This window comes from Mchenga conophoros, linkage group LG6 (assembly GCF_057382185.1).
Source record: "Mchenga conophoros isolate Kocher_MC1m ecotype Shallow Benthic linkage group LG6, M_conophoros_male_GT1.1, whole genome shotgun sequence".
Taxonomy (NCBI): Eukaryota; Metazoa; Chordata; class Actinopteri; order Cichliformes; family Cichlidae; genus Mchenga; species Mchenga conophoros.
The window spans coordinates 34,539,009-34,550,643 of NC_140531.1; the positions used below are offsets into that span (position 1 = coordinate 34,539,009).

At 40.1% G+C, this 11,635-nt stretch overlaps 2 protein-coding genes across 3 annotated transcripts; one reads left to right on the forward strand and one right to left on the reverse strand.

Moving 5' to 3' along the window:
• The first annotated feature begins 1,560 nt into the window (after nt 1-1,560).
• On the forward strand, nt 1,561-3,767 carry LOC146573114 (keratin, type I cytoskeletal 50 kDa-like). Its single transcript, XM_085277711.1, has 7 exons — nt 1,561-2,105; nt 2,282-2,364; nt 2,474-2,630; nt 2,741-2,902; nt 3,000-3,125; nt 3,220-3,437; nt 3,534-3,767. The coding sequence occupies exons 1-7, from the start codon at nt 1,623-1,625 to the stop codon at nt 3,643-3,645; spliced, it is 1,341 nt and encodes a 446-aa protein (XP_085133837.1). The 5' UTR covers nt 1,561-1,622; the 3' UTR covers nt 3,646-3,767.
• A 396-nt stretch (nt 3,768-4,163) lies between these two features.
• Nucleotides 4,164-11,277, reverse strand: krt98 (keratin 98). 2 transcript variants are annotated; one of them, XM_085277713.1, is made up of 8 exons: nt 9,504-11,277; nt 9,129-9,211; nt 8,847-9,003; nt 8,281-8,442; nt 8,060-8,185; nt 7,702-7,922; nt 7,492-7,514; nt 4,164-7,354 (listed from the first exon to the last, which is right to left on the reverse strand). In XM_085277713.1, exons 1-8 carry the CDS (start codon nt 9,945-9,947, stop codon nt 7,254-7,256), a joined length of 1,317 nt encoding a protein of 438 aa, XP_085133839.1. In that variant the 5' UTR covers nt 9,948-11,277; the 3' UTR covers nt 4,164-7,253. The 2 variants fall into 2 exon arrangements, with proteins under 2 accessions (XP_085133839.1, XP_085133840.1); XM_085277714.1 differs by lacking the exon at nt 7,492-7,514 and having other exon boundaries at nt 4,164-5,146.
• Nucleotides 11,278-11,635: the final 358 nt, after the last annotated feature.

Sequence of the window (11,635 nt, forward strand, 5' to 3'; positions counted from 1 at the left end):
TGTTCCTTTGTACTCTCACAGTAACAAATTTATTTTCATTCAAGTAATTTATTTATTTTTAAATCAATTGTGTTGGTAGTAATATAGTAAGTCAGCGTTACTGAATCACTTTCATGACACTGACGCTTGTTGCTAAAAATGTTCTGTCATTTACGACACATTATTATTTCTTTAACATTTGTTTTTCTGACCAATCTTTTTGCATGTTATACACTCTAAAATGTTAATCAGCAGAAAATCCAAAAATATATATTTAGCAAATGACATGAAGGGATGAACTTCATCTAAGTGATTCAAGTGCACTATTTGTTATGCTCTGTGCACATAAATTATCCTCTGTTATGAATAACCAGTCAGCATCTCAGATATAATTTACAGCTGTTTAGCACATGCAAGAGACAGCTTTGCAACTTGCAAATGATTAGCAGCATCTGGTTTTGCTAAGTAGTAATTGCTAAATCTACTGTGTATGTGCAAGTTCTGCAGCAGTCATTTCTGTGAGGCAAAGGGAAACTTTTTACTGGCTAGAAACAAAATAAAAGCATTGTTAGAATCATTTTCTACATTAAAAATGAAAAAAAGAAGAAAAGAATATAAAGACACTATAGAGTAAAGAGAAAAGGTAAATGCTTTGCAATTTTTCAAATAGATAGGTAAATGGTAGGTAAATGGTAAATCTAACATTTGCACCAGACTGATGTGGAACTGTTTGAGCAAAATCCCCCAGGGTATTGTAAATGACTTAAAATTGGTGTGGAGAGATGGAAAGAAGCAAACAAGCAAGAGCTTGTTCAGGCATGATGCACACGTCAAAGTACAATGCCAAGAAAAGTCAATAACAAGCAAGCACATTTCTGGTGAGCTTTCCAGCAGTGCAGTGCCAAATCTTGAATAAGGCTAAGTCTTCTTTGACATCTATAATACTCTGCTAGGCAAACCTGCAGGCTGTTGCAGGGCAAAATGAACAAACACATAAAAGATGATATTTTAAGGTAACATTGAGGGAAAAAAAGATGTGTGAGAATAAGTGTGCTGCTGGCTGAGAGTCAAGTAAAAAAAACAACTTGTGTTTGCAGTGCTTATTACCTTGGGAACAAAACAGGTGTGGCTTGCCTGGTTTGGCTCTTTTTTTCAAAAATTATGCTACAAAATTAATGAGGTCCCATCACCTGACAGAACAGTTTTAACTGTATAACTAACTTGAGGCACATGTTGATGGGTGTGGCTGTTTTACAATTTACACAACGTTCTGCAGTAATAAAGATACTGGTGTCCTTATGCACAATAATATCGAACAACGGAATACAGAATAATATTGAATGAAATAATGACAATATTCAGCATGAATTGAAGCCAGTTGTAAAATTTGGATACCTTACAAATGCAGTAAATACTTAATCCTACTTTCTCCTTTTTATGATTGCACAAAATGCATATCTGTGTGAACACTTGGGCTGAACACCCATTTTAGGTAATGCTCCTCCCTTTGTGCCTGCATGACACCACCCACACTGAAGGCAGCAGCAGCTTTTTGCAGCATAAAAAGGGTCCAGCAGCAGAGCTGTGCATCTCAGCCATCTCCGTCTGTTCAAGGCAGTCAGACCACCTGAGCAACCTTCACAATGCTGTCTTTGTCAACATCCAATAGCAGTTATTCTGGGCGCTTTGGAGGTTCAGGCATAGGTGGAGGTGGAGGCAGTGTCCAAAGGATGTATGCTAGAAGCGTGCACGGTGGTGCAGGTGGACACGGAGCAAGAATTTCAGTTTCTGGTGGTGGTGGTGGTTTTGGTTTTTCCAGTGGAGGTGGTGGTGGAGGTTTTGGTAGCGGTGCAGCCTTTGGCGGCGGTTCAGGCTTTGGTGGTGGTGCAGCCTTTGGTGGTGGTGCAGGTTTTGGCGGCGGGGATATCAATGTTGGTGCCAATGAAAAGGCCACCATGCAGAACCTGAATGACCGCCTGGCCTCCTACTTGGAGAAAGTGCGCAAGCTTGAGAAGGCCAACGGTGAACTTGAGCTCAAGATCAGGCAGTTCTTGGAAAATAAGACCTCCCCTTCAGCCCGTGACTACTCAGCTTATGAGGCCACTATTGCTGACCTGCGAGATAAGGTATGTCACATGAGTAGTGAATCTGAATGCTACACCACGTTTTAATTTATTATGAAATGCATGAACTTTAAGAAGTTGCTTTTGAAATATAAGTCAGAATCAGTTGTTTTTAATGTTTGCACAAATATAAAGACATGTAGTAGTTATTTAAAAAATGGTATTTCATAATCACACAGATCCGGGATGCCATTTCTGTCAATGGAGGCATCTTTCTGGCCTGTGAGAATGCAAAACTGGCAGCAGATGACTTCAGAACCAAGTAAGGGATAGTAGTGGTTAAATGCTGTTGAACCTTGTGAATTTTTAATTTACACTAAACAAACACAGAACTGTTGAGATGAAATATCTCATCACTTGTGGCCTTGCAGGTATGAGAACGAGCTTTCTATGCGTACATCAGTAGAGGCAGATATTGCTGAGCTGAAGAGACTATTGGATCAGCTGACACTATGCAGATCTGACCTGGAGATGCAGATAGAAGGCCTCAAGGAGGAGCTCATTTTCCTTAAGAAAAACCACGAGGAGGTCAGTAGAAAACAGTGAACAGTCATTCAAACAAATTAAAAATGGAACAAATTTATTCAACTGTACAATACAACCAACTCAATTAAAATACTGAACCATTTGTCCACCAGGAAATGGCAGCAATGAGAACCCAGATGAGTGGTCAGATCAATGTGGAGGTGGATGCAGCACCACAACAAGACCTGAACAGTGTTTTGGCTGAGATCCGTGACCAATATGAATCTATAACTGCCAAAAAAAAGAAAGAACTTCAAGCTTGGTTTGATCAAAAGGTAAGACTGAAGAAGATCTGATTTTCAATGCATAGATTGTTGTTCGAAGTTATTTAGTGATATATGAACTTTGCATTGAGTCTCATATCTGTTGCAGTCAGATGAGCTGAGCAAAGAGATGACTGCGAACACAGAAATTCTGCAAACATCCAAAACAGAAATCACTGACCTCCGTCGCACATTGCAAGGCCTGGAGATTGAATTACAGTCACAGTTAAGCATGGTAAATAAAATCATTTGGCTTTATTCGAACTCATTCACTAATCCCAGCTTCAGATTTTTGACAGATTTTCTTTACCCCTTCCTTTCTTCAATAGAAAGCAGGTTTGGAAAACTCTCTGGCTGAAACAGAGGCGCGGTATTCTATGAAGCTTCAAGGCCTCCAGATGCAAGTGACAGGCATGGAGGAACAGTTGATGCAGCTCCGTGCTGATATTGATCGCCAGAGCCAAGAATACAAGATGCTCCTCGACATCAAAACTCGCCTGGAAATGGAGATTGCAGAGTATAGGAGGCTGTTGGATGGAGAGGGCAGGTAAGAAAAATGAAGAATTCAGCCCTTTCACCATAAGCTAGTTCTGCAAATTTAAATCTTAAACTGATTTTAACACCAACTCTGTACTTTTCACAGCATCCAAAGCTCTGGATCTTCCAGCGTCACCACTAAAAAAGTGGTCGTGATCACTGAGGAAGTAAGCGATGGCAAGGTGGTGTCCTCAAGTACCCACACCACCCGTACCTAAACTGTCTCAAACAGCAAACACAGCACAACTTCTGGAGTACACAAATTCCACATCTAAGTCGCTACTACATCCTTCAAATACTAACGTGATGCAATAAAAGGCTCTCAGTTTGCTGACTTGAATTTTGTCTTATTTGTGTTTACTTAATTTCAAATGTCATGATAGTGACAGCCCCACAGTTTTTCATCAACCAAGAAGGTATTTTTAAAAGGTATATTTATATTTCATAAGGTATTTCATGACATTGGTGAATACTAAGATAATATTAGTATTTTGACAATATAAACTTGGCTGAGAATTAAATTAAACATAACAGCAAATATAAAGTTGCAGCCTGAGGCCATCTTGCTAGATAGAAAAGCTAAAAGTAATGATTACTCAGGACTGTGCCTCTTTTCAAAATTTCCATTATGACACATGAGCCTAAGATGTTTTATAGTCTTTAGAAAGAGAGCAATAAAGTAAAACATTTCTGAACCTGTTGAGTACACGATGACACAAAAACATTTAAAAACACGTTACAGTCAGCATTTAGACTTTATTTCATATTTGGAATAGAATAGAATAGAATAGAACAGAATAGAATAATCCTTTAATTGTCCCACAGGGGGAAATTTGGGTGTTACAACAGCCAGAAAGACACATATACAAACAAACAGTACACAAGACAGAACAGAAACATACACATTTTTTACATATTTGCATGAAGGACAATGGTTACCAAAAACTGAGTACCATACTGTTATTAAATTAAATAAAATTAAATACAGATAAGAGGCAATCCCTGGTTATAGTGTGAATCGGTTTATAAAATAGTGCAAGATACAGCGCTGATGTAAACATCTATGATTGTTGGGAGCAGTTCTGATTGTACTGTCTGACAGCTGCAGGGAGGAAGGACCTGCAGAAACGCTCCTTCATGCATCTAGGATGCAGCAGTCTGTCACTGAAGGAGCTCTGCAGTTCAGCAACATCTACATGCATGGGGTGGGAGACTCTGTCCATTAGAGATGTTATTTTGGCCAGAGTCCTTCTGTCTCCCACCACCTGCACAGGGTCCAGGGTGCATCCCAGAACAGAGCTGGCCTTCCTAATGAGTTTATCCAACCTCTTCCTCTCAGCTGCAGATAAACTGCTGCTCCAACATACAACACTGTAAAATATGACAGATGCCACCACAGAGTCATAGAAGCGCTCCCTGTACTCCAAATGACCTCAGCCGCCTCAGCAGGTAGAGTCTGCAATGACCCTTCCTGTAAAGAGCATCGGTGTTGTGGCTCCAGTCTAGCTTATTATTCAGGTGAGCACCCACTATCTCTATAAGAGTCCACTATCTCAATGTCCACTCCCTGGATGTTCACCGGTGTCAGTGTGGTGGGTCTGCATCTCCAGAAATCCACTACCAACTCCTTGGTTTTCCCAGCGTTGATCAGCAGGTGGTTCTGCTGACACCAGTCCACAAAGTCCAGAGTCCACTGTCTGTACTCTGAGTCGTCCTCACCTGTGATGAGGGAAAACGTGTGTATGACATCAAGAATCAACAAGTTTTTGTTCATTAAAATTAATGGATCTTCCCACCCCTAACATATGTGATGTGAGCAAAATGTTCACCATGTGGATTCTGATAGACTTCTCCGTCTCATTACACGTGATTAAAGCTGCATCAACCAACATTTTGCCACTAGGGGGCAGGGAATGTGTGCATCAACACTAGAAGACATTTGTCTAGGTTTTAGAAAGATCATTAAAAATGTAAGGATACTGATAAGCTAAGTGATGTTTTTTTTTTTAAATGTGTCTTTAATATAGCAACCTCTGGGGTAAATGTTTTTGGTTCTGAACAGAAATGGTAAATGGTAAATGGCCTGTATTTATATAGCGCCTTACTAGTCCCTAAGGACCCCAAAGCGCTTTACATATCCAGTCATCCACCCATTCACACACACATTCACACACTGGTGATGGCAAGCTACATTGTAGCCACAGCCACCCTGGGGCGCACTGACAGAGGCGAGGCTGCCAGACACTGGCGCCACCGGGCCCTCTGACCACCACCAGTAGGCAACGGGTGAAGTGTCTTGCCCAAGGACACAACGACCGAGACTGTCCAAGCTGGGGCTCGAACCGGCAACCTTCCGATTACAAGGCGAACTCCCAACTCTTGAGCCACGATCGCAGAAGTTGTCCACTGAGACAAAATGCCCAAAAAACCTAACTTAGTATATCCACAGGTAGGTGAACTCTAAAGAGACACAGTTGTTAAAGCGTGTAAGCAAACAATGTCTGTGCAATCAGAAGAAACAACATTATTATTATCATTGAATCTCTTTACTATAAACCGATCATTATGTCACTCCATCATTAACCCTCTCAAGGCAGGCGTTGCCGATTTGCAACAGTTAAAAACTAACAACCTGATTACCCCACATACATATTTTATGAGTTTTTTTTACTCAGAAGTACCACTGCAGGACTTGGTTGTGCATTAGCAACAAAAAGTTTAATTTGAGCCTGAGAGGGTTAACCCACTCTTTCCTGGCACTCCCTGTACCTACACCAGGCAGAAACTATTATTATACTCTGCAATTTTACTTCTAAGTTTATAAGAAGTAAAAAAAGCCTTGAGGCGACTTTTGTTGTGATTTGGCGCTATATAAATAAAATTGAATTGAAATTGAATTGAATTAATCAAGCTTTGTAGAGATGGGGTTGAGAATTTGTTTAGTACCTGCTCTAAACTAATTTTAACAGCTTGTTATTTTTTTCCTTGTACTTGTCTTCAGGAGAGATAAATTTATTTTTTGTCAGAAGAAGTGTCTCATATGTATAAAGGTTGTTTAGTTTGAGCTTACAGTTTTTTGGTACTCACTGAATTTGATTAACCAGGGGTTTAAGGAACAAGAAAAGACTTTACATTACATAAAACCCTATTTTGTCCACATTTATGATAAAATATGTTGGTAGTCAACATAGACTGAATGTAAAAAGACACTGATTTGTGAACCCCTGTTTTAAAGCCTAAATGTCTGTCTCTCTCACTGCATTTTTCACTCCTGACAGCTGGGATGGGTTCCAGTCCCATTACCCCACAACCCTGAATTGGAGAAGTGGTTGAGAAAATTGATGGAATTTCATTAAAATACTTCAACAGGCACCAACACAACATACATGACTTTGAGTGACTCAAATTTGCCGAGGCAAAGCTTAACAGACTGCTAACAGCTACAGCCACGTCAAAGTTTCCCAGCTGTCAGTCATAACCTCAAAGCCTGTCTGCTTAAATTAAAGCATTATTACAATTTAAAAGGGTGGCTTCTTAATAAAACCAACCCCTTTAAATTGTTACGAAAGGAGATTGGCTACAGAAAAGGGGCTTAAATTCACCTTAAAGCTGCAAAATTGACAGTTATTTCTGGTTTTTCATGTCATACATATGTTAAATAAAACCACACTGACTAATGCCACATGCACATCTACTATAAAGTGACAAAAGAGATGAAAACCTACATAATAATTTTACATTTATGTAGACGCCACACATGAAACTTTAATTCAACTGCATGATCTTTATTTTTTGATCATTCATCCCATATTCCACGAGCTTCTATCTATTCATCCCTAAATTGACCCAGATTATCAACAGTCTCGTTGGTCTGCACCACCCTTCCATCCACAATTTTCTCCACCACTGTGATGACCTTTTTGACCACTAAAGAAAAGAAGAGAAAAAACAAACATGATAAATTCTCAAGACATTTCTTAAAACTGTATCTAATGTAAATTTATGATATAATTTGGACAATTAAAAAAAAATGATACGAATGATACAAAAAAAACCTTTCTTGCCTTTTTTTGAGCTGCAATAAGTGCTGGTGCGGATGGGGGGTGGGAGAGAAATCATTAGTCTGAATCATTCATATCATAAACAATTTCAACAAAATCAACAAACGTAGATTTTTCCCCCTCTGTCTCTAATGTTCTCTCCCCTGACTCATGATTTTCTCATCATATTTTCTCATTTTTCTCCACTGCCTCTTTCTCTTCACTAGGTCTTACCTGTCATCCTCCCCATCCAGCAGCCTCCTGTACTCTGCAATCTCCATCTCCAGCCTGGTCTTGAGATCCAGCAACATGTCATATTTGTGCTTGTTGTCGGTGATACTGCTGTGGATCTGGGAAAGCTGATCCTCCAGGCTTTTGACCATATTCTGAAGGTTTGTTAGCTTCATGGCATAGCGTCCCTGGGTCTCTGCCAGAGTTCCCTCTAGAGATGTTTTCTGTTTGAGTTTCAGAAGAAAATTGTTCAGTGAATAGGCAGTCAGCAATTGTGTGACATACTGCAAACATTCCCGTCATACTTAATGGACAGATAAAATGACATCAGTTCCAGTGACATTAAACTGATGTGTGTTACCATGGTCAAATGGCCCTGCAGTTCAATCTCCAGTCTCTGGAGAGTGTTCCTCAGCTCTGTAATCTCTCTTCGTGTTGTGACCAGAACCTCAGTTTGTGTTTGCACTTCCTGCTCCACTTCTGCAATCTGAGCAGAAACACAACATCATAATATGTTTCACTCCAGTTGAAAGATCACTTCATGGAAATAATAATAATAATAATAATAACTTCACTTCTCACCTTGTTTTGATACCACAATTCGAGCTCTTTGCTGTTCTTTGCAATCACACCCTCGTAGTGCTGCCTGATCTCTGCTATAGCCTCGTTAAGGTCTCGAGAGGGAGAAGCGTCCACGGATACATTAACCTGGCCACCCATCTGAGTCCTCAGTAGAACCACATCCTGCAGAGGTCAAAGGGCAATAAAATTTCACAAAATATTTCACAAAAAAATCACAAATCCTCAAAATAATCTACCTGTTGTTATGATAGTCATGCGTGTTTTTGGCTCTTTAATCTGCATGTGTGTTCATGTGTGTGTGGTGGGTGCGGGTGTTGAACAAACAGAAGCAATGAGGTAATGGAGAAAGAGAAGAATACATGGAAGTGTGCAGAGAGAAGAGGGGCAGCAAAGGGAAAAGGAGAAGGTGGCAGAGCTGTTTATAAAAGCATGAACCTAACATTGCATTTCCTCTGTATTATCAGGGGTAAAACATGGGTCATGTGTGAATTATGAACAGCCAGCCACAAAAGCTTGCAATGAAAAACAGATGTGATCTCATAAGGTTGCCCTCTCAGTAAACTCGCCTCTTCGTGGTTTTTCTTGAGGATAATGACGTCTTCCTTCAGGGTTTCATACTGATTCTCCAGATCCAGCCTCAATAGGTTAAGATCATCCGTTAGCTTCCTCAGACCAGCAATGTCTGCTTCCACTGCCAGTCTCATGGCCAGCTCGCTTTCATACCTGAGTGAATTTCACACAAAATGGCAGATGGACAAGTCAGCAGGTTATCACAATCAGAAGCTGTGAGTCAGACATGTGTACATGTGAATGTAGAAGGGTTATAAACATACAGAGGGCACACTCACTTCACTTTAAAATCATCAGCAGCCAGTTTTGCATTGTCAATGTCCAGGATGGTCTTGGCATTGAGCATGGAGGCAATACAAATCTATGAGTGGGCAAAAACACATGGAAACAGTCAGAAAACAATCAAGCTCTTACTTCAGGTAACAACATTTGAGTTCCTCTCTACACCTGTGCTGCTTCTCTGTGTAATTAACATTGTAATATTCAGGACTTAACTTAACTTATGGGTCAGTATCTAAGTCTTTGACAATGATGAATGAGCTCATCTAACTGAAAAGTTAGATACCAAAAGATACCTCTTCTGTTACACTTACAATGAACATTGACAAGCAGGAATTGCTCAGGCAGACTCTTATCTGTATCTTTTCTCTTACCTTTTCCTTCAGATCCTCGATGGTGGCGAAGTAACCCGAGTAGTCACGGGAGACCACGTTTCTGCTCTGGTACCACTCCCGGATCAGGTTCTCCAGGTGCTCATTCTCCTTCTCCAGCTTGCGCACCTTATCCAGGTATGACGCCAGACGGTCATTCAGGTTCTGCATGGTGGCCTTCTCATTGGCCCCAACATGGAGGTCGAGACCATCAGCAAGATTCAAGCTTGGTGTTCCACAGCTCATCTGGGATGAAGAGATACGGACTCCACGACCTCCTGCTCCACCATAGACACTCATGGTGTTCTGCTTGAAGCTTCTTGTCCTCATAGACATGTTGAAGGGTCTTGATGTGAACCAAGTAGGATAACTGGAGTTGATCTGCAGCTGAGTGCCTAACTTTGGCATTGTGGTTATATAGTTGCCAAAGTGGGATGGGCCTTGCATACGCTGAAAGGTAAGAATGCAGTTGACAGCTCAACCCCCCCACCCCTCTATGCAATCTCTCCATCACCATGGGTGTGGTGACCAGTGGGCAGGGGTTCATTCACCTCTTTTCAGGTCAAACTTGTGATTCCACATTTTGTTGCAACTCAGTGAAAGCACAGTGATAAGTTGAAAATTCCTTTTTCTAGATAATCCTTTCATCAGTTTGTTTTTTGCCCCCCCCCCTTTTGTTTGCTTAGATGTTGGTATGAGAAAAACATACATTTCAAAATCCAAATCTGAATACTTTGTTTATCCTAGGGTGGAATTGCATTACACTGAAGTGTGGATATGAAATAAGAATGATATAAACTGCAGTTTGTTAAAATGTTAAATGTCTTGTTAAGTACTCCAGAGTTACAGAGAATGTATAAAACAGTGAAAGTTTAGGTTCTTTTAATCCTAAGAGACTGCAGTGTGTAGCTATCCTGTAAAATAGTCACTCACCCTACTTACTCATAGCAGTGACAAAAATAACACATACCAGCGATAATTTCACCTGTGTGGTACTCTATGTCAGCTGACGTTATTTTTGCCACATAAGCTTCTAGGCAATAGACAAAAGACTGTATTAATTAAAACTTACACAATGTAACTGTAACACAATAAATGAATGGATGTGTTTATATTTTAAGTGATCACACAGACAAGAGCATGCAGCACTTGTCTGTACAAGAAACTCCAAATTTCAGAACAGGAGAAAATACAAAGGGAAGGAAAATCTAGCACAGGGCTGATCCCGCGAGCCACCAGCAGTTCTGTGTTAATTAGCAATTTTAAATCTTGTTTGTTAATTTTTTTTTTAAATAAAAATGACTATTAAAATGTAATATATCTTAGGGTAGGCAAATACACAGCCAGAAGCTCAATTAAGTGATCATGCTAAGCTAAGAGGTTGAACATGGTAAACATTACACCTGCCAAACATTATCTTGTCACCACTGCCATTGTGAGTATGTTAATTTGCTGATGGGGCATCAAGTAAGATCCACAGAGCGAGACACTAAAACACAAACATGTCCTAAGTGGAATGTCTCTGGCATTTTAGAGAAAGTATACCTAATAGAAATTTATGTTTAATTAGCGCTTATAGCTGATTGTCTTATAAAAGTATTAGCAATCTTTTGGGCCCACAACAAGTAGGATACTGATAAATGTAATATGTTTCACTAATTGCATAAACAACTTGCAAAAGTAAGATGTTAACCTATCGAGAATGCGCCAGCTGGTTTTACTGGTTTGTAGTTATCAGGCCATACTCATGAGAGAAAACAATCACCTTGTACCCCCTCCCCCCACCAACCTATCATCATTCAGTCACATAGCCTGGCTGCCTCTCTGCCATCATTTGAGCTCTTCAGCTTCCTCATTCAGCAGTCACACCGATAAGCTGGGAGAGGCCAGAAAAAGGAATGAGTGATGGTTGATTTGCATCTAAGGAATGACAGTCAGTCTCAGTCTGTTTTGCAAGAGAGAAAGTAGCATTAGAAGCACAGAAACTACAAACTATATTTTTTAATAAATAATATTATTATTGATGAGGTGATTCCTGTTTTAAACACTTGACTTAGTAGTCCAATTTTAGACTGTGTTGTTTGTGTGTGTGTTATATCTCCGTTTAGCATCATCAACAAGTGTGACGACCTTTA

Excerpts from the sequence above, each read along its gene's own strand:
- LOC146573114 (XM_085277711.1), top strand. The coding sequence starts at position 1,623 with ATGCTGTCTTTGTCAACATCCAATAGCAGTTATTCTGGGCGCTTTGGA. Across the intron at positions 2,365-2,473 it reads GCAGATGACTTCAGAACCAA|GTATGAGAACGAGCTTTCTA; the intron begins GTAAGGGATAGT and ends GTGGCCTTGCAG. Across the intron at positions 3,438-3,533 it reads CTGTTGGATGGAGAGGGCAG|CATCCAAAGCTCTGGATCTT; the intron begins GTAAGAAAAATG and ends TACTTTTCACAG.
- krt98 (XM_085277713.1), bottom strand. The coding sequence starts at position 9,947 with ATGCAAGGCCCATCCCACTTTGGCAACTATATAACCACAATGCCAAAG. Across the intron at positions 8,443-8,846 it reads TCAAGAAAAACCACGAAGAG|GATGTGGTTCTACTGAGGAC; the intron begins GCGAGTTTACTG and ends TGACCTCTGCAG. Across the intron at positions 7,515-7,701 it reads CTGGATGGGGAGGATGACAG|CACTTATTGCAGCTCAAAAA; the intron begins GTAAGACCTAGT and ends CATCCGCACCAG.